At 42.7% G+C, this 22,331-nt stretch overlaps 1 protein-coding gene across 1 annotated transcript; it reads left to right on the forward strand.

The window, feature by feature from the left end:
• The first annotated feature begins 774 nt into the window (after positions 1-774).
• Positions 775-20,663, forward strand: LOC124043328 (ATP-binding cassette sub-family F member 1-like). Its single transcript, XM_046361836.1, has 24 exons — positions 775-1,011; positions 1,610-1,656; positions 1,792-1,863; positions 2,256-2,382; positions 2,503-2,534; positions 2,674-2,775; positions 3,224-3,286; positions 3,614-3,706; positions 3,852-3,920; positions 4,184-4,258; positions 4,390-4,485; positions 12,164-12,286; positions 12,916-13,102; positions 13,285-13,424; positions 13,672-13,820; positions 14,313-14,396; positions 14,530-14,654; positions 16,431-16,543; positions 16,645-16,819; positions 16,895-16,969; positions 17,055-17,125; positions 17,250-17,451; positions 17,540-17,677; positions 19,999-20,663. The coding sequence occupies exons 1-24, from the start codon at positions 942-944 to the stop codon at positions 20,163-20,165; spliced, it is 2,595 nt and encodes an 864-aa protein (XP_046217792.1). The 5' UTR covers positions 775-941; the 3' UTR covers positions 20,166-20,663.
• The last annotated feature ends 1,668 nt before the right edge of the window (positions 20,664-22,331 follow it).

Below are 22,331 nucleotides of genomic sequence, written 5' to 3' on the forward strand. Positions count from 1 at the left end.
CATTTGAAATGTCTCTAGTCCTCTGAAACTTTTGTGAGTGTAATGTTTACTGTTTACCCCAATGATTTTTTTATGGACCAAATTCGACACTCATTGACCTCCATACGAAAACTCCTCGCTTGCTGAGAGAAAGAGAAGACAGGCTATGTGCTCACTGCCCACAAAATGAGGTGGAAACTGAGCTGCACTTCCTAACCTCCTGCCCAATGTTGGACCATATTAGAGAGACATATTTCCCTCAGATTACACAGATCCACAAAGAATTCGAAAACAAATCCAATTTTGAAAAACTCCCATATCTACTGGGTGAAATTACACAGTGTGCCATCACAGCAGCAAGATTTGTGACCTGTTGCCATGAGAAAAGGGCAACCAGTGAAGAACACACACTATTGTAAATACAACCCATATTTATGCTTATTTATTTTACCTTGTATCCTTTACCATTTGTACATTGTTAAAACACTGTATATATAATATGACATTTGTAATGTCTTTATTGTTTTGAAACTTCTGTATGTGTAATGTTTACTGTTAATTTTTATTGTTTATTTCACTTTATATATTCACTTTATATATTATCTACCTCACTTGCTTTGACAATGTTAACACATGTTTCCCATGCCAATAAAGCCCTTGAATTTAATTGAATTTAATTGAATTGAAAGAAACGAAAAATGCCACCTGATGGAGAAGACAGATATTTGGCCGAGCTGGGCCAATGATGTGTTTATACACGTCATTGAGTTAGGCCTCTCGCTTTGCTTCTTCCTCTTTGGTAGTGCTCTCGCTACGTCATGAAGAGAGAAATTCTCAGGCCGCATGTGTTGTGACAAAACACTTGCGCTTCACTGACAGCCACTCTTACCACTGCTTTTAAGTTATTAGAAGACACATTCAGGTGGTTATCTGTTAATATACGTATAAATAAATATACGGAAATGCCCAAGAAAGCAAAAGAAGATGCAGAATGGGAAGGAGAAGAGGGAGCAGCCCCACCAGCGGCGGCAGGTAGCTAATTGTTAGCAGCTAAGCTAACGGTTACATCTGAATCCTTTCCAGCCACTGCACCACAGTTGTTAACGTTAGCTATTGTGCATCAATGTGAAATGTAATTAATAAGTAGCTGTCCTGGCTGTCATATGATAGGGATTCTTTTGACAGCAGTGTGGCATTGGCGATGGTTAACTACCTAGAAACTACGTTAGCTAACTTGCTATCAATGTTTTGAAAATGATGCAATGCCATATGCATTCCTTGTAATTGTCAGACATGATTCATTGTTCTCTCTACTTGACAGTCAAGTAGAGACACACTTCAACATGTAAAAGGGGTCCTTTGTGGAAGAATAATCAACACAGGGTTATGGCTAGTTATGCATTTCTCATTCATTCGAAGTCATGAAGACAAGGTTAGCTCTGTCATAGCTAATATGCATTGTTAGAAGAACTGCTGTGTTGCCAAAAGTCATTCTGAAAATGCGCCAGCCCCCGCTTCCCTTTACCTCCCCGCCGGCTCATTCTGACCCTCTCTTTTGTCACTCAGTGCATCCATATGTTGATGACAAACTTGCTAATTTTGTTACCTACATTTTCTCTCCCCACTTCAGAGAAATCAGTAAAGAAAGGAAAGAAGGATAAGAAGGGGAAGAAGAGTGTGAGTATACGTCTTTTGGGGATATTTTTAGTAGATTGAATGAGGCGAGAAAGAAAATGTAATCGTTGATGTGTGAACACATTAAACAAAATGTATCAACATCTCTCATTGACTGTCACACACTCTCTCTCACAGTTCTTTGATGAGCTGGCCACAGATAACAAAAAGGAGGATGGACCTGTGGTGAAGGAGACTCAAGGAAAGCAGGTAATTGTTTTCCTTGACTAATACAGATGATCATATAGGTCATTTTCAGTTGGATTACTTATTTTTGCATTACTGTATCAATAACACAATGTCCAGTGATATGTTGTCATTAATAGGTCCACCTATTACATAATTGTTATGTTTCTTCCCATCCCACCTAATTTGCTCTCTTGAAAGACAGAAGATGAGCTTGAAGAGGTTGGGGAGGTAGCCACTACTAGCCAGAGTTGTAGCTAGCTTGCAGTATTGAATCTCCAACATAGAAAATCGTGATATATATTCAAAAAAACATGACCTATGTGTTTCGTGTGGTCCCTCCCTGCTAATACCTAACCCTAGTAGTTATCATGTAAACCTTCATGTCCATCTAATATAATCTCTCTTGCTCTCAGCCTCAGAAGAAAAAGAAAGACCGGCGGAAAGGTAAAGGTGGAGAGGGAGACGATGATGATGACGAGGATATGATGGAGAAACTGAAGAAGCTGTCAGTGCAAGCCAGCGATGACGAGGAAGAGGAGGGTAAGTTGACTGCTTAGTAAGTCTGTCAAACATAAATTATGTATACATTTCAAGCTGGAAATGTGCGGAGTTGATAGCTTAACGAGACTCATCAACTTCTTGCTCTCTCTCTTATTTCAGTTGTGGCCCCCAGAAAAGGCAAGGGAAATAAGGTGAGCGTGTTGTGCATGCAACAGTCTTGATCACTATATCTACAGTCTTAGCAGATTTGATCACTGTCCTATTACATTTTGAGGGGAGACTACACTATAATCCACTTTTAAATTGTATTTGTTATTTTTGTTGTCTCAGGCAGGGAACATATTTGCAGCTCTCAGTCAGGGAGACAGTGATGGTGATGATGGAGTGGCTGGAGGGGAGGATGATAATGATGAAGAAGAGAGACGGATGAAGGTGTGTGGGGTTTGCTTCTTATGTTTATGTATTATGTTCTCTAACTTTGAATGTTGATTCTATTGAGACTTTTTGTTTCAGAGGTCCAGGCATCTCTAAGAATGTGTTAATTCATCCATCCCTCCTCGTATTGTTCTTTCCTCTGCCTTCTCTTGCCTTCTCTTCTTTTGGATTTCATCACACACTCACAATAAGACCTGCTACACATGTTCACATCCATATTCTTTGTGATTCCTAAATGATTACATTTTTTTTGCATTTCATCTACATGCTTTGGATAAATTAGAAGAAAGGTTGGGGCTTGCAAGGCACTTAGAATCTAATGATTTGAATCAATCATGTTATTTTTCTTCATAATGACATGGTGGTCTGGTGTAAGGACATGTCTAATATAAAAGAACTGGTGTATCTGTGTGCGTGTCCGTGCGTCTTTAATACTTTAACACAGGAGGTTGAGAAGGTGCAGAAGGGCAAGAAAAAAGATAAACCTAAGCCAAAACCAAATGCAAAGGTGGGTGATGGAATGTTTCTTCTCCTTCTGCACTTTTTTTCTTTCCCTCTCCTTTCCCCTTTCTTCATACCCTTCGCCCCTGTGCCTGTCTGTTTCCCATCCAACAGGGTTGATAAGCAGCACATTTGAAATGTTCACTAACACGTTCGCTTCTCAATCCATTTCCTTTTATTCCACTCTACTCTTTGTTTGATGTCTTTTCTCTTCGTACACCACATATCTGCAGATCTAACCCACTAAGATACTCGATACAATAAAACCATGTGAGTCTGATCTCACTTGTTCCCAGACATGGAGACTCACTCAATTTTTACTACATAATACCAGGCTCCCTCCGAGGATGAGGTGGAGGAAGAGAAGAAAGACAAGGATGAGAAAAAAGCGGTGAACAAGAACCCAGAGGCTAAAACAACATCCAAGGTCAGGCTTCTGATTGGCTTGGTGGAATATTGCTTACACCTATCAAATCATTTTAGATCTACAGAGATCTACTAGAGAGTATTGATTTGGGATTCAGCATTATGTTGAGAACTAAATGAGAGACTCATTTTCTCTTCCCTTGTAGGCAACTGAGGAGGATGAAGCAGAGGAGGAGAAGCCTCAGCCAAAGAAAGGCAAGAAGGAACAGCCCAAGGTGAGTGAAGAGCTCTCTTTGGTGTTAACAACACAAACTTTGTTTAAAACAGTTTTCCTTCTGGAATCTTGGGATGGCATTCGATTGAAAAAAATCATATTTAGCGACGTATAGTGTGACCAAGTCCCAATACCCCCACCTGTAAACTGTCAAGAATGCAGGCCAATATAATGCATGGCAACAGTGTATGGGTCATAGTTACTTAATGTCTTGTCAAGGTAGTTTCTGTAAAACCATAATGCTATGTGACTTGTACCAATCAGAGGATGAACAAACCTACTCGCCCGCCTCGCAGTGAAGATGAAGAGGGTGAAGACGATGAAGACGACACAATGAAGGTGTGTTTTTATGTCTAATCTGAGTCTGCTATATGGAAGGGTCATACATAGCATGTAGAGCCACCATAGAACACCTAACTCCCTCTCATAGAACTGTCTCTCTCTCTGTCTGCCTCCCTCTCTACTGTCAGTGTGCTGAAGATGTGATCGCAGAGCAGGAGCAGGAGAAAGGTGACGACCCCTTTGCCAACATGAGCAAGAAGGAGAAGAAGAAGAAAAAGAAAATGGTAACCAGTCTATACATACACTACCGGTCAATAGTTTTAGAACACCTACTCATTCAAGGGTTTTTCTTTATTTGAACTATTTTCTACATTGTAGAATAGTAGTGATGATGTCAAAGCTATGAAATAACACGTATGGAATCACGTAGAAACCAAAAAAGTGTTAAACAAATCGAAATATATTTTATATTTGAGATTCTTTCTAATAGCCACGAAATAAAATAGAACGAAAATCTCCAATTTGGACTCCAGACCAAAAGACACATTTCCACCTGTCTAATGTCCATTGCTCGTGTTTCTTGGCCCATGCAAGTCTCTTCTTCTTGTTGGTGTCCTTTGGCAGTGGTTTCTTTGCATCAATTTGACCATGAAGGCCTGATTCACAGTCTCCTCTGAACAGTTGATGTTGAGATGTGTCTGTTACTTGAACTCTGTGAAGCATTTATTTGGTCTGCAATCTGAGGTGCAGTTAACTCTAATGAACTTATTCTCTGCAGCAGAGGTAACTCTGGGTCTTCCTTTCCTGTGGCGGTCTTCATGAGAGCCTGTTTCATCATAGCACTTGATGGTTTTTGCGACTGTACTTGAAGAGAGTTCTTATGTTCCGCGTTGACTGACCTTCATGTCTTAAAGTAATGATGGACTGTCATTTCTCTTTGCTTATTTCAGCTGTTCTTGCCATAATATGGACTTGGTCTTTTACCAAATTATCTTCTGTTTACCCCCCCACCTCACCTCGTCACAACACAACTGATTGGCTCAATAGCATTAAGAAGGAAAGAAATTCCACAAATTAACTTTGAACAAGGCACACCTGTTAATTGAAATGCATTCCAGGTGACTACATCATGAAGCTGGTTGAGAGATTGCCAAGAGTGTGCAAAGCTGTCAACAAGGCAAATCAGTTTATTTATCACGTGCGCCGAATACAACAGGTAGCCCTTACAGTGAAATGCTTACTTACAGGCTCTAACCAATAGTGCAAAAAAGGTATTAGGTGAACAGTAGGTAGGTAAAGAAATAAAACAACAGTAAAAAGACAGGCTATATACAGTAGCGAGGGTATAAAAGTAGCGAGGCTACATACGGACACCGGTTAGTCAGGCTGATTGAGGTAGTACGTACATGTAGATATGGTTAAAGTGACTATGCATATATGATGAACAGAGAGTAGCAGTCGCGTAAAAGAGGGGTTGGCGGGTGGTGGGTAGGATACAATGCAGATAGCCCTGTTAGCCAATGTGCGGGAGCACTGCTTGGTCGGGCCAATTGAGGTAGTATGTACATGAATGTATAGTTAAAATGACTGCATATATGATGAACAGAGAGTAGCAGCAGTGGAAAAAGAGGGGTTTGGGGTGGGATGGCACACAATACAAATATTCCAGGTAGCCATTTGATCACCTGTTCAGGAGTCTTATGGCTTGGGGTAAAAACTGTTGAGAAGCCTTTTTGTCCTAGACTTGGCACTCCGGTACCGCTTGCCATGCGGTAGTAGAGAACTGTCTATGGCTGGGGTCTTTGACAATTTTTAGGGCTTACCTCTGACACCGCCTGGTGTAGAGGTCCTGGATGGCAGGCAGCTTAGCCCCAGTGATGTACTGGGTCGTACGCACTACCCTGTAGTAGAGGTAGACCGATTATGATTTTTAAACGCCCATACCGATTATTGGAGGACCCAAAAAGCCAATACCGATTTAATCGGCCGATTTATTTATAATAATGACAATTACAACAATACTGAATGAACACTTATTTTAACTTAATATAATACATCAATAAAATCGATTTAGCCTCAAGTAAATAATGAAACATGTTCAATTTGGTTTAAATAATGCAAAAACAAAGTGTTGGAGAAGAAAGTAAAAGTGCAATATGTGCCAGGTAAAAAAAGGTAACGTTTCAGTTCCTTGCTCAGAAGATGAGAACATATGAAAGCTGGTGGTTCCTTTTAACATGAGTCTTCAATATTCCCAGGTAAGAAGTTTTAGGTTGTAGATATTATAGGAATTATATAACTATTTCCCTCTATGCCATTTGTATTTCATTAACCTTTGATTATTGGATGTTCTTATAGGCACTTTAGTATTGCTAGTGTAACAGTATAGCTTCCATCCCTCTCCTCGCTCCTCCCTGGGCTCGAACCAGCAACACAACGAAAACAGCCACCATCGAACCAGAGTTACCCATGCAGAGCAAGGGGAACAACTACTAGAAGGCTCAGAGCGAATGACGTTTGAAATGCTATTAGCGCACGCTTACTAGCTAGCCATTTCATTTCGGTTACACCAGACTCATCTTTGGAGTTGATAGGCTTGAAGTCATAAACAGCGCAATGCTTGACGCACAACAAAGAGCTGCTGATAGTGCCTTGTGGTAAGAGGCAGTGATGCAACCAGTTAGGATGCTCTCGATGTTGCAGCTGTAGAACCTTTTGAGGATCTCAGGACCCATGACAAATCTTTTTAGTTTCCTGAGGAGGAATAGGCTTTGTTGTGCCCTCTTCACGACTGTCTTTGTGTGTTTGTACCATTCTAGTTTGTTGTTGATGTGGACACCAAGGAACTTGAAGCTCTCAACCTGCTCCACTACAGCCCGGTCGATGAGAAGGGGGGCGTGCTCAGTCCTCCTTTTCCTGTAGTCCATGATCATCTCCTTTGTCTTGATCACGTTGAGGGAGAGGTTGTTGTCCTGGTATCACACGGCCAGGTCTCTGACCTCCTCCCTTTAGGCTGTCTCATCGTTTTTGGTGATCAGGCCTACCACTGCTGTGTCATCAGAAAACTTAACGATGGTGTTGGAGTCGTGCCTGGCCATGCAGTCGTGGGTGAATAGGGAGTACAGGATGGCACTGAGCACGCACCCCTGGGGAGCTCCAGTGTTGAGGATCAGCGTAGCAATGTGTTGCTACCTACCCTCACCACCTGGGGACGACCTATCAGGAAGTCCAGGATCCTTAGCTTAGTGATGAGCTTTGAGGGTACTATGGTGTTGAGCGCTGAGCTGTAGTAAATTAATAACATTCTCACATACAGTGGGGCAAAAAAGTATTAGGTCACCACCAATTGTGCAAGTTCTCCCACTTAAAAAGATGAGAGAGGCCTGTAAATTTTCATCATAGGTACATTTCAACTATGACAGACAAAATGAGAAGAAAAAAATCCAGAAAATCACATTGTAGGATTTTTAATGAATTTATTTGCAAATTATGGTGGAAAATACGTATTTGGTCACCTACAAACAAGCAAGATGTCTGGCTCTCACAGACCTGTAACTTCTTCTTTTACCTGTTGCAACGAGCAATCCCGTATCCGGGAGCGTAATTATAGCCTCAAGCTCATTACCATAATGCAACTATTCATGAAAATCGCAAATGAAATGAAATAAATATATTGGCTCACAAGCTTAACCTTTTGTTAACAACACTGTCATCTCAGATTTTCAAAAAATGCTTTTCAACCATAGCTACACAAGCATTTGTGTAAGAGTATTGATAGCTAGCATAGCATTAAGCCTAGCATTCAACAGGCAACATTTTCACAAAAACAAGAAAAGCATTCAAATAAAAATCATTTACCTTTGAAGAACTTTGGATGTTTTCAATGAGGAGACTCTCGGTTCGATAGCAAATGTTCAGTTTTTCCAAAAGGATTATTTGTGTAGGAGAAATCGCTCTGTTTTGTTCATCACGTTTGGCTAAGAAAAAACCCCGAAAATTCAGTCATTACAACGCAAACTTTTTTTCCAAATTAACTCCATAATATCAACAGAAACATGGCAAACGTTGTTTAGAATCAATCCTCAATGTGTTTTTCACATATCTATTCGATGATAAGTCACTCGTGGCAGTTTGGTTTCTCCTCTGTTCAAAATGGAAAAATGCACGCACCTGGAGATTACGCAATAGTTTCGACAGAGGACACCGAGGGGACACCTGGTAAATGTAGTCTCTTATGGTCGATTTTCCAATGATATGCCTACAAATACGTCACAATGCTGCAAACACCTTGGGGAAACGACAGAAAGTTGTAGGCTCATTCCTTGCGCATTCACAGCCATATAAGGAGACATTGGAACACAGCGCCTCAAAAATCTGGCTCACTTCCTGTATGAAATTTAATCTTGGTTTCGCCTGTAGCATTAGTTCTGTGGCACTCACAGACAATATCTTTGCAGTTTTGGAAACATCAGTGTTTTCTTTCCAAAGCTGTCAATTATATGCATAGTCGAGCATCTTTTCGTGACAAAATATCTTGTTTAAAATGGGAACGTTTTTCATCCAAAAATGAAATACTGCCCCCAGAGGTTCAAGAGGTTAAGAGGCTCCTCTGTCCTCCACTTGTTACCTGTATTAATGTCACCTGTTTTGAACTTGTTATCAGTATAAAAGACACCTGTCCACAACCTCAAACAGTCACACTCCAAACTCCACTATGGCCAAGACCAAAGAGCTGTCAAAGGACACCAGAAAAAAAAATTGTAGACCGACCTGCACCAGGCTGGGAAGACTGAATCTGCAATAGGTAAGCAGCTTGGCTTGAAGAAATCAACTTTGGGAGCAATTATTAGGAAATGGAATACATACAAGACCACTGATAATCTCCCTCGATCTGGGGCTCCACACAAGATCTCACCCAATGGGGTCGAAATGATCACAAGAACGGTGAGCAAAAATCCCAGAACCACACGGGGGGACCTAGTGAATGACCTGCAGAGAGCTGGGACCAAAGTAACAAAGCCTATCATCAGTAACACACTACGCCGCCAGGGGCTCAAATCCTGCAGTGCCAGACGTGTCCCCCTGCTTAAGCCAGTACATGTCCAGGCACGTCTGAAGTTTGCTAGAGAGCATTTGGATGATCCAGAAGAAGATTGGGAGAATGTCATATGGTCAGATGAAACCAAAATATAACTTTTTGGTCAAATCTCAACTCGTCGTGTTTGGAGGACAAAGAATGCTGAGTTGCATCCAAAGAACACCATACCTACTGTGAAGCATGGGGGTGGAAACATCATGCTTTGGGGCTATTTTTCTGCAAAGGGACCAGGACGACTGATCCGTGTAAAGGAAAGAATGAATGGGGCCATGTATCTTGAGACTTTTAGTGAAAACCTCCTTCCATACGCAAGGGCATTGAAGATGAAACGTGGCTGGGTCTTTCAGCATGACAATGATCCCAAACACACCGCCCGGGCAACGAAGGAGTGGCTTTGTAAGAAGCATCCAATTTGTAAGTCGCTCTGGATAAGAGCGTCTGCTAAATGACTTAAATGTAAATGTAAATGCATTTCAAGGTCCTGGAGTGGCCTAGCCAGTCTCCAGATCTCAACCCCATAGAAAATCTGTGGAGGGAGTTGAAAGTCTGTGTTGCCCAGCAACAGCCCCAAAACATCACTGCTCTAGAGGAGATCTGCGTGGAGGAATGGACCAAAATACCAGCAACAGTATGTGAAAACCTTGTGAAGACTTACAGAAAACGTTTGACTTCTGTCATTGCCAACAAAGGGTATATAACAAAGTATTGAGATAAACTTTTGTTATTGACCAAATACTTATTTTCTACCATAATTTGCAAATAAATTCATTAAAAATCCTCCAATGTGATTTTCTGGATTTTTTTCCTTCTCATTTAGTCTGTATTAGTTGAAGTGTACCTATGATGAAAATTACAGGCCTCTCTGATATTTTTAAGTGGGAGAACTTGCACAATTGGTGGCTGACTAAATACTTTTTTGCCCCACTGCACATAAGTGTTTTTGTCCAGGTGGGAAAGGGCAGTGTGGAGTGCAATAGAGATTGCATCATCTGTAGATCTGTTTGGGTGGTATGCAAATTGGGAGTGGGTCTAGGGTTTCTGGGATAATGGTGTTGATGTGAGCCATTACCAACCTTTCAAAGCACTTCATGGCTACGGACGTGAGTGCTATGGGTCTCTAGACATTTAGGCAGGTTACCTTTGTGTTCTTGGGCACAGGGACTATGGTGGTCTGCTTGAAACATGTTGGTATTACAGACTCTATCAGGGACATGTTGAAAATGTCAGTGAAGACAGCTGCCAGTTGGTCAGCACATGCCCGGAGCACACGTCCTGGTAATCAGTCTGGCCCCGCAGCCTTGTGTATGTTGACCTGTTTAAAGGTCTTACTCACGTTGGCTACGGAGAGCTTGATCACAAAGTCGTTCAGAACAGCTGATGCTCTCATGCATGCCTGTGATTTAGCTCGTCTGGTAGGCTCGTGACACTGGGCAGCTCGCGGCTGTGCTTCCCTTTGAAGTCTGTAGTAGTTTGCAAGCCTTGCCACATAAGACGAGCTTCCAAGCCGGTGTAGTATGATTCAATCTTAGCCCTGTATTGACGCTTTGCCTGTTTTGATGGTTTGTCGCAGGGCATAGCATGATTTCTTGTAAGCTTCCGGGTTAGAGTCCTGCATCTTGAATGTGGCGGCTCTACCCTTTATCTCAGTGCGAATGTTGCCTGTAATCCATGGCTTCTGGTTGGGGTACAGTCACTGTGGGGACGACGTCCTCGATGCACTTATTGATAAAGCGAGTGACTGATGTGGTGTACTCCTTTCCCTCTGGTTACACATTTAACATGTTGATGGAAATTTGGTAGAACTGATTTAAGTTTCCCTGCATAAAAGTCTCCGGCTACTAGGAGCGTCGCCTCTGGGTGAGTGGTTTCCTGTTTCCTTATTTCCTTATACAGCTGACTGAGTGTGGTCTTAGTGCCAGCATCTGTTTGTGGTGGTAAATAAACAACCACAAGGTATAGCTGAAAACTCTCTACGCAAGTAGTGTTTGCCATCAATTTATCACAGTATATTCAAGGCGAGCAAAATCTACAGACTTCCTTAGATTTCGTGCACCAGCTGTTGTTTACAAATATGCACAGACCGCCTCCCCTCGTCTTACCGGAATATGCTGTTCTATCCTGCCGGTGCAGCGTATGTCCCACTAGCTGAATATCCATGTCGTCATTCAGCCACGATTCCGTGAAACATAGGATATTACAGTTTTTGATGTCCTTTTGGTAGGATATTTGTGATCGTACCTCGTCTAGTTTATTGTCCAATGATTGCACGTTGGCGAGTAATATTGACGGTAACGGCAGCTTTCCCACTCGCATTTTCTGGATCTTTACCAGGCTCTTTGTCCTCTGTACCTTCGTCGCTTCCTCTTGCAAATAATGTGGATGTTGGCCCTGTCGGGTGTTTGGAGAATGTCCTGTGCGTCTTGCTTGTTGAAGAAAAAAATCTTTGTCTAATCCGAGGTGAGTGATCGCTGTCCTGATATGCAGAAGCTCTTTTTTGCAGCAAGATACGGTTGCAGAAACATGTACAAAATAAGTTACAAATAACGTGAAAAACCCCCACATAATAGCAATTGGTTGGGCGCCCGTAAAACTGCTGCCATTTCTTCCGGCACCATTGTCAGGGTGGCTATTTGAAGAATCTCAAATATAAAATATATTTTGAATTAACACTTTTTTGGTTACTATATGATTCCATATGTGTGTTGTCTTCACTCGTATTCTACAATGTAGAAAATAGTACAAATAAAGAAAACCCTTGCATTAGTAGGTGTTCTAAAACTTTTGACCTGTAGTGTCTGCTCGACCAGACACAGAAGAAGCTTTTTATTCATTGGAAATGTGTGTCCATGCCTCTCTATTTCTAGATAGAATATGAGAAGCAGGTGGCCAGTGTGCGTGCTGCCAACGCCATCGAGGGCGATTTCTCAGTGTCCCAGGCTGAGTTGTCTTCCAGGCAGGCCATGCTGGAGAACGCATCAGATATCAAGGTGACCTGACCGTCTCAACTCATCGAGTGTTACTTTATTCTGAAGAATTAAGTGAAAAGTTAATGGAACATAGTTCTTGAATACTGAAGAAAATGTATTAAACGTAGACCGTATGAGGTAGTCCCTTCAACCATTCTATACCGTGGAATGGGCAACTTTGATGGGGGTGGGGGCCACAAAACCCCATGGTCAAAGAAGATTATTCAGTTTTATAACTAATTTCCTGTAATTCTAGAGAGAAATGTTTTCATTTTTGAATTTGATATCTGATTGGGACTAACTAACAAAATCAACGGGGGCACCCCGGACGTTAATTCGACCATGATAGTAAGTTTAGATAGCTGGCCGCTAAACTAACTTAGTCCATGTCAGCTAACATTTTTTAGATTTGCTGACTGACTTGACATAACAAGACGACAACTGCTAATGCACAACCAAATTTCGAAATTGCACCCTGTGTATTCTACTGCTCTAATGTGTATCAGTAAGTTGACACCCCAATTGAGTTCCTAATTAAAAACAAAAATGTAAATTGATCAGAGGGCCTTCGGGCCACCAGTTGCCCATCCTGCCTCCATGAGTATCAAAGTTCACCTGTAGGGGTTTCAGTGTTTTAATGTCTCCCCCAGCTGGAGAGGTTCAGTATATCAGCTCACGGGAAGGAGCTGTTTGTCAACGCAGATCTCCTGGTGGTGGCAGGAAGACGCTACGGTCTGGTTGGACCTAACGGGAAGGGGAAGACCACTCTCCTGAAACATATCGCCAACAGAGCTCTCAGTATCCCTCCTAACATTGACGTGCTGCTCTGTGAGCAAGGTATTTCACTTGCCCTCTGAAGAATACCCCCCCCACCCCACCCCATCATACCCTTCTGTCTGTCTCCCTCTCATCTATCTGTTTGCATGTCTTTTGTCCCTACCCCCTGTCTCAACACTCCTCTTCTCCCTTCACCCCAACCCTCTCTCCCCGTCTCTAACACCCTATGTCTCTCTCCATAGAGGTAATAGCTGATGACACCCCGGCGGTCCAGGCTGTGTTGAAGGCAGACACGAGGCGTCTGAAGCTCCTAGAAGAGGAGAGACAACTCCAGGCTCTGCTGGAGAAAGGAGAAGACAGCGTGGCTGAGAGACTGGACAAGGTATGGTGAAGCATTATAATGAAACCCTAATGCCTAGTTAAATAAAATAAAAACTATTTATACAATTTAGTTAAATCTGCCAGTTGAAATATCCACTTCCTAATTTCTATGATAATGTATTGGATACACCGTTTTTAAATTCAGACTGTAAGACTTTGGAGTTAGTCTCTTAGGCTGCATTAAGACAGAAATATAATATCTGTCAATATTGTGTGTCCGTCTCATATTGTGTGTCCGTCTCAACCAGGTCTATGAGGAGTTGAGGATCATCGGGGCAGCAGCAGCGGAGGCTAAAGCCCGTCGTATCCTGGCTGGTCTCTCCTTCACCCCAGAGATGCAGAATCGAGCTACCAAGAAGTTCTCTGGAGGCTGGAGGATGAGAGTCTCACTTGCCCGGTAAGACTTTTTTGGAATTCCAGGTGTAGGATCTTAATTTGATCACTCTTTTGTTGCTGAGAATTTGAAATGCAGATGAGTTTCATGATTTCAATAAATTCACTGAAAACCCACAATACCACATGGTTATTAACAGTATCGCACTTTTAATGTAACCCAGTTTTGGCCAGCTAATAGCATAACCACCGATCAAGCAACATTATGGACTTAACATTCAAATCCTGTTGCTGCAGGATTATTTTACCGTAACAACATAGGTCAAATGAAGATCCTATATCTGTAGACCCCCTAGCCCTGCTTAGGCACTTATATAGAATTTGATTTAGAGGTTTTAGCTATATGGCAATTGCTTCAATTGTTTTTTCTTTAGCTACTTTTTTAAAAGTGCATTTTTGCAGTGTCACTTTTAGAGATAATAAAACAAAAGCATAACAGAGATAAAAACAGCAGTGAAAACTCTAGCCTAAGCTTCCTGTGGTTCTCTCCTACCAGAGCTCTGTTCATGGAGCCCACCCTGCTGATGCTGGATGAGCCCACCAACCATCTTGACCTCAACGCTGTTATCTGGCTCAACAAGTAAGGGCACACCACACAGTCTTTTACTTAAATATCATTTATTTATACAGCTGCTTACTCAATGGGTCTCCTTTCAGCCCTGCATCTGTGAATGATACACTACAGTGGCTAATATATCAATCTCTCCACCTAGCTACCTTCAGGGCTGGAAGAAGACTCTCCTCATCGTGTCTCATGACCAGAGTTTCCTGGATGATGTGTGTACTGACATCGTTCACCTGGACAACCAGAAACTTTACTACTACAGAGGGAACTACTGTGAGTATTTGCTATGTACATTCTTTCTCCTTCCCCACACACTGTTAGCCTGGAAATACTTCAACACAACAAAAAACAAAAGTGTGTGTATTTGGTTATTGACATACTACACTGAACAAAAATATCAATTCAACATGTAAATTGTTGGTCCCATGTTTCATGAGATTAAATAAAAGATTCCAGAAGTGTTCCGTACGCACAAAAAGCTTATTTTTCAAAAATGTTCTGTACAAATGTGTTTAGATCCCTGTCAGTGAGCATTTCTCCTTTGCCAAAATGATCCATCCACCTGACAGGTGTGGCATATCAAGAAGCTGATTAAACAGCATGATCATTACACAGGTGCACCTTGTACTGGGGACAATAAAAGGTCACTCTAAAATGTGCAGTTTTGTCACACAACGCAATGCCGCAGATGTCTCAAGTTTTGAGGGAGAGTGCAATTGGCATGTTGACTGCAGGAATATCCACCAGAGCTGTTGCCACAGCATTGAATGTTCATTTCTCTACCATAATCCGCCTCCAACGTCGTTTTAGAGAATTTGGCCGTATGTCCAACCGACCTCACAACCACAGACCATGTGTAACCACGCCAGCCCAGGATCTTCACCTGCGGGTTCGACTGAGACCAGCCACCTGGACAGCTGATAAAACTGTAGGTTTGCACAGCAAAATAATTTCTGCACAAACCGTCTCAGGGAAGATCATCTGCGTGCTCGTTGTCCTCACCAGGTTCTTGACCTGACTGCAGTTCGGGGGCATAACTGACTTATGTGGGTAAATACTCACCTTAAATGACCACTGGCAAGCTGGAGAAGTGTTCTCTTCACAGATGAATCCCGGTTTCAACTGTACCGGGCAGATGGAAAACAGTGTGTTTGGAGTTGTATAGGCGAGAGGTTTGCTAATGTCAATGTTACGAACAGAGTACCCTGTGGTGGTGGCGTGGATATAGTATGGATAGGCATTCGCTACGAACACAATTGCATTGTATCGATGGCAATGTGAATGCGCAGAATACTGTGACGAGATCCTGAAGGCCCATTGTCATGCCATTTATCCACCTCCATCACCACATGTTTCAGCATGATAATGCACGGCCCCATGTTGCAAGAATCTGTACACAATTCCTAGAAACTGAAATTGTCCCCGTTCTTCCATGGCCTGCATACCAGACATGTCACCCTTTGACCATGCTTGGGATGCTCTGGATCGACATGTGTTACAGTTACAGCCAATATCCAGCAACTTCGCACAGCCATTGAAGAAGAGTAGGACAACAATCAATAGCCTGATCAACTCAATGCGAAGGAGATGTGTCGCTGCATGAGGAAAATAGTGGTCACACCAGATACTGACTGGTTTTCTGATCCACACCCCTATCTTTTTTTAAAGGTATCTTTGACCAACAGATGCATATCTGTATTCCAAGTCCTGTGAAATCCATTGATTAGGGCCTAATGAACTGTAATTTAGTAAAATCTTTGAAATTGTTGTATATTGCATTTGTTTTTGTGTAGGTACGTGTTCTATTAATGTAGAACATGTATCTGATCTCTCCAGGAGTAGCATCAGTTGTCTTTTGCATGCTAGGGGCATCTAATCCTCGCACTTGTCTTTTTCCACTTGCACTGACAGTTGATACAACTGAGATTTGGTTATTTATGACTGAGCTCGGTGAGACATGGCTATCTTAAGATGAACTGTTGCACTACATCTGGATACGAGTGTCTGCTAATTTACTAAAATGTATTTTTCACTCTGTCTCCCTCTCAGTGACGTTTAAGAAGATGTACGTTCAGAAGCAGAAGGAGCTCCAGAAACAGTACGACAAACAGGAGAAGAAGCTCAAGGATCTCAAGGCTGGGGGGAAGTCCACCAAACAGGCCGTAAGTTTAGTTTAGCTACCTGTTCAGACATGGTTCTACCTGGATCTGTCTCGCTCTCTGTACTTCTCCCATCATCCACTGTTTTCTGTCTATCTCTCTAGGAGAAGCAGACTAAGGAAGCCTTGACCAGAAAGCAGGCGAAGGGAAAGAAGAAGGGAGGGGTGGAAGAGGAGAGTCTGGAAGCAACAGAGCTGCTCAAACGACCCAAAGAGTACACTGTCAAATTCACCTTCCCCAACCCCCCTTCTCTCTCTCCTCCCATCCTCGGACTGCACAGTGAGTTCTCCCTCTCTTTGTCCTCTTCCTCTCTCTCTCTTTGTATATCCCTGTTAATCCTCCGCTCTGTCTCAGGTGTGGACTTTGCCTTTGAGGGACACAAACCTCTCTTCAAGAATGTGGACTTTGGTATCGACATGGAGACTAGAAGTATGGAGAAATTATTTCTGTTTGAAAACTTGGGCCATGTCATTAGCCTCCATACTATACCTGACAGCTCTTTATCCTTGTTCAGTTTGTATAGTTGGACCCAATGGAGTCGGGAAGAGTACTCTACTACTACTTCTCACTGGCAGGTTAAATCCAGTGAGTTTGCCTCCAAACAAAAATAACAACAAAAGTATCCTTACAAATGCAAATAAGGCATCTGCTTTTTCACTGATGGGTATAACTGTGTGTCAGACTAAATGTGTGTTGATTTGCCTTTCAGATCAAGGGGGAGATGAGAAAGAACCATCGGCTGAAGGTGGGCTTCTTTAACCAGCAATATGCTGACCAGCTGAACATGGAGGAGGCAGCTACAGAGTACCTCCAGAGGAACTTCAACCTGCCCTATCAGGACAGCAGGAAGTGTCTGGGCCGCTTCGGACTGGAGAGTCATGCACACACCATCCAGATCTCCAAGCTATCAGGTTAGGAATAGAAACATGCATGCACACACATGTGCAAGCACATACACCATCATCCATTGTCAATCTGTTTATGTTCCTCTCCATCCAGGTGGTCAGAAAGCCCGAGTGGTATTCGCTGAGCTGGCCTGTCGACAACCTGACGTTCTCATCCTAGATGAGCCTACTAACAACCTGGACATTGAGTCGATCGATGCCTTATCAGAAGCGATTAATGAGTACAAAGGAGGTATGTACACAAATACAAGAGGCTGTTTGGTATTGAGGGTTTCTTTTGTTTAAATGTAGAATCAGAAAGTAGCCTCATATGGGGTAACTGTGGCCAATGTTCCCGGGCACTGAGCAAATTTCAGGTCTGCTGAGCACAAACTTAAACGTTGTGAAAATTCTGTTTAACTTCTGGCGTGCGTTGACATGGAAATAGGGCCAAAATATATTATCATGGAAATAGCTGTTCTATCATTCATTCTACAGTAGCAGCCAATGTGTGGTGTTAAATGTAGGCCTACATTCCATGAGACTTTTGAACAAACAAAAAAAAAACATGTAGGGATTGACAGGTTAATGTTTATCCACTTGTCCTTCAGACAAGGTGACTGAATCAAATTGATGCAAGAAACAACTTTACAAGAATCTAAACGCAACATGCAACAATTTCAAAGATTTTACTGAGCTATAGTTCATATTAGGAAATCAGTCAATTTTAATTAATTAATTAGGCCCTAATCTATGGGTATCACAGGACTGGGAATACAGATATGCATCTGTTGGTCACAGGTACCTTAAAAAAAAAAAGTAGGGGCGTGATAAGAAAACTAGTCAGTATCTGATATGTCCTGCTGCATGAGACCACATCTCCTTCTCATAGAGTTGATCAGGCTGTTGATTGTGGAATGTTGTCCCACTCTTCAATGGCTGTGCGAAGTTGCTGGACATTGGCGGGAACTGGAACACGTTGTCTTACACGTAGATCCAGAGCATCCCAAACATGCTCAATGGGTAACAATGGATAAGAGTATGCAGGGCATGGAAGAACTGGGACATTTTCAGATTCCAGGAATTGTATACAGATTCTTGAGACATGGGGAAATGTATTATCATGCTGAAACATGATGTGATGACAGTGGATGAATGGCACAACGACGGGCCTCAAGATCTCGTCACGTTATCTCTGTGCATTCAAATTGCCATCGATAAAATGCAATTGTGTTCATTTATCTATAGCTTATGCCTGCCCATACCATAACCCCATCCCTCCCATGGGGCACTCCGTTCACAACATTGACATGAGCAAACCGCTCACCCACACGTCACCATACACCTGGTCTGCGGTTGTGAGACCGGTTGGATGTACTACCAAATTTTCTAAAACAATGTTGGAGGCAGCTTATGGTAGAGAAATGAACATTCAATTCTCTGGCAACAGCTCAGGTGGACATTCATGCAGTCAGCATGTCAAGTTGAGAGAGAGTGCAATTGGCATCTGTGGCAGTGTGTTGAGACAAAACTGCATATTTTAGTGGTGTTTTATTGTTCCCAGCACAAGGTGCACCTGTGTAATGATAATGCTGTTTAATAATCAGCTTCTTGATTATCCACCTGACAAGTGTGCACCCACCTGACAATTGTGGATTATCTTGGCTAAAGGAGAGATGCTCACTAACAGGGATGTAAACAAATTTGTGCCCAAAACGAGATAAATAAGCTTTTTGTGCGTATGGAACACTTCCGGTATCTTTTATTTCAGCTCATGAAACAGGTTGTGTTTATATTTCTGTTCAGTGTAAAATTCATTATTACAGAGAATCAGACAAATTATGCTACAATCTGCCGATTGACTACTTATCTTATTCAAGCCCGTCTCAAAATGCAACACTGCTCTTTACCTAACTTGCTTTTCAAAGATGGCTAGAAATGCACACTTTTGTGCTGTTGTAGGAAGCAACCACTGCCCCATTGTTGACTATAAATTAGCTATAACTGGGCTAATAACTCAAACTAGCAAAGAATGTGAACAAATATACACACCTGGCTACATGCAGCTCTTGCGTTGAGCTCAAAACAACCACATCTACTCTCGACCACTCATGCTGTAAACACAGTCCAGTTCAAAGTAAATGGCACATTGGTCTATTGGTCTATTTGCATATAGGGATACGGAGGTCTGATTGGTTATGGCACACCGGTTTGTGTAAAGTATGGGCCTGCCTGAATTGTGCCTGTCAATGCAATAGAATCCGACTGCAATGTGCTCTGCCTACAATAAAATCTATTGCATTGTTCATTTTGTTTCGGTATGTTGATTTGATCACAATTCGCACAGTAGAGGGAAGTGTTAACTAGTTTTCCCCTTTTAGTTAAGTTCAATCTCGTGCTGATATTTCTCCTGCGGGGCATTCCCAGGGGAGCTGGGAACAGTGGTGGTGGCGTGAATAAAAAGTCTCAACATCAAACATATAATTAGCATGATGCTGATAGTGCCTTTTGGTACTCTTCTGACAGTGTTTCTCATATGTAACATGTTCATTCCTTGCTGTTGTCCCTCCATAGCTGTGATCATCGTGAGCCACGATGCCCGGCTGATCACTGAGACAGCCTGTCAGCTGTGGGTGGTGGAGGATCGGTCTGTCAACCAGATAGACGGGGACTTCGAGGACTACAAACGGGAGGTCCTGGAGTCACTGGGGGAGACCCTGGTCCACAAGGTCAAAGAGTGACCTATCTACTGCAGAACCGGGGCTCTATTGGCACTCTATTCCCTGTACTGCACCATTTCTCACCAGAGCACTATGGGCCCTGGTCAAATGTACTGCACTATATAGGGAATAGGGTACCATTTTGAACAGAGTAGGGGTGTATTGAGAATACACCCCTGGTGTACTGCAGTATCGGCCTATGAGATGCATACATTTTCTTGAGTCCAATTTGCCACCTTGGCCGCCTCCACACAACTGTATATCTGAAAAGATAGGGTGTGATTTGGAATTCAGAATTTGACTGGACAAGTGGGCATGTCTCACCCAGGTGACAATGGGACAGAAATAGCAACATGCTGAAGTATTTCTATTATAGAGGAAATGGCAATACATTACCAGTGGATCCACACATATAGAAACCAAGCTCTTATTACCTGGGAATAAACATGTTGACACCTGTATGATTAAGTATTTACTACAGACAAAAAGGCAATTAAATAAATGGATTTTGCATCTTAATGTCTATTGTACAACTTGTCTCTAAATATTAAACATTGAGCATAGATGTATAACAGATTAGACAGATTTCTCATGTACATGAGCTGATTATTCACTTATCAGTCATCCTGTTGTAGTCACTTTACCTCTACACACAGTAGAAGTAGGAAGTTTCCATACACCTTAGCCAAATACATTTAAACTAATTTTCACAATTCCTGACATTTAATACTAGTAAAAATTCCCTGTCTTTAAGTCAGTTAGGATCACCACTTTATTTTAATGTGAAATGTCAATAATAGTGATTTCAGCTTTTATTTCTTTCATCACATTCCCAGTGGGTCAGAATTTACATACACTCACTCAATTAGTAGTTGGTAGCATTGCCTTTAAATTGTTTGACTTGGGTCAAATGTTTCGGGTAGCCTTACACAAGCTTCCCACAATAAGGTGGGTGAATTTTGGCCCATTCCTCCTGACAGAGCTGGTGTAACTGAGTCAGATTTGTAGGCCTCCTTGCTCACACACACTTTTTCAGTTCTGCCCACAAATTTTCTATAGGATTGAGGTCAGGGCTTTGTGATGGCCACTCCAACACTGTGACTATGTTGTCCTTAAGCCATTTAGCCACAACTTTGGAAGTATGCTTGGGGTCATTGTCCATTTGGAAGACCCATTTCCTGACTGACGTCTTGAGATGTTGCTTCAATATTTTTCCACACCATTTCTCCCTCATGATGCCATCTATTTTGTAAATTGCGCCAGTCCCTCCTGCAGCAAAGCACCCCCAAACATGATGCTGCCACCCCCCGTGCTTCACGGTTGGGATTATGTTCTTCGTCTTGCAAGCCTCCCCCTTTTTCCTCCAAACATTACATTTACATTTAAGTCATTTAGCAGACGCTCTTATCCAGAGCGACTTACAAATTGGTGCATTCACCTTATGACAGCCACTTTACAATAGTGCATCTAAATCTTTTAAGGGGGGGGGGGGTGAGAAGGATTACGTTATCCTATCCTAGGTATTCCTTAAAGAGGTGGGGTTTCAGGTGTCTCCGGAAGGTGGTGATTGACTCCGCTGTCCTGGCGTCGTGAGGGAGTTTGTTCCACCATTGGGGGGGCCAGAGCAGCGAACAGTTTTGACTGGGCTGAGCGGGAACTGTACTTCCTCAGTGGTAGGGAGGCGAGCAGGCCAGAGGTGGATGAACGCAGTGCCCTTGTTCGGGTGTAGGGCCTGATCAGAGCCTGGAGGTACTGAGGTGCCGTTCCCCTCACAGCTCCGTAGGCAAGCACCATGGTCTTGTAGCGGATGCGAGCTTCAACTGGAAGCCAGTGGAGAGAGCGGAGGAGCGGGGTGACGTGAGAGAACTTGGGAAGGTTGAACACCAGACGGGCTGCGGCGTTCTGGATGAGTTGTAGGGGTTTAATGGCACAGGCAGGGAGCCCAGCCAACAGCGAGTTGCTGTAATCCAGACGGGAGATGACAAGTGCCTGGATTAGGACCTGCGCCGCTTCCTGTGTGAGGCAGGGTCGTACTCTGCGGATGTTGTAGAGCATGAACCTACAGGAACGGGCCACCGCCTTGATGTTAGTTGAGAACGACGGGGTGTTGTCCAGGATCACGCCAAGGTTCTTAGCGCTCTGGGAGGACACAATGGAGTTGTCAACCGTGATGGCGAGATCATGGAA

Source organism: Oncorhynchus gorbuscha, linkage group LG09 (genome assembly GCF_021184085.1).
Source record: "Oncorhynchus gorbuscha isolate QuinsamMale2020 ecotype Even-year linkage group LG09, OgorEven_v1.0, whole genome shotgun sequence".
Taxonomy (NCBI): domain Eukaryota; kingdom Metazoa; phylum Chordata; class Actinopteri; order Salmoniformes; family Salmonidae; genus Oncorhynchus; species Oncorhynchus gorbuscha.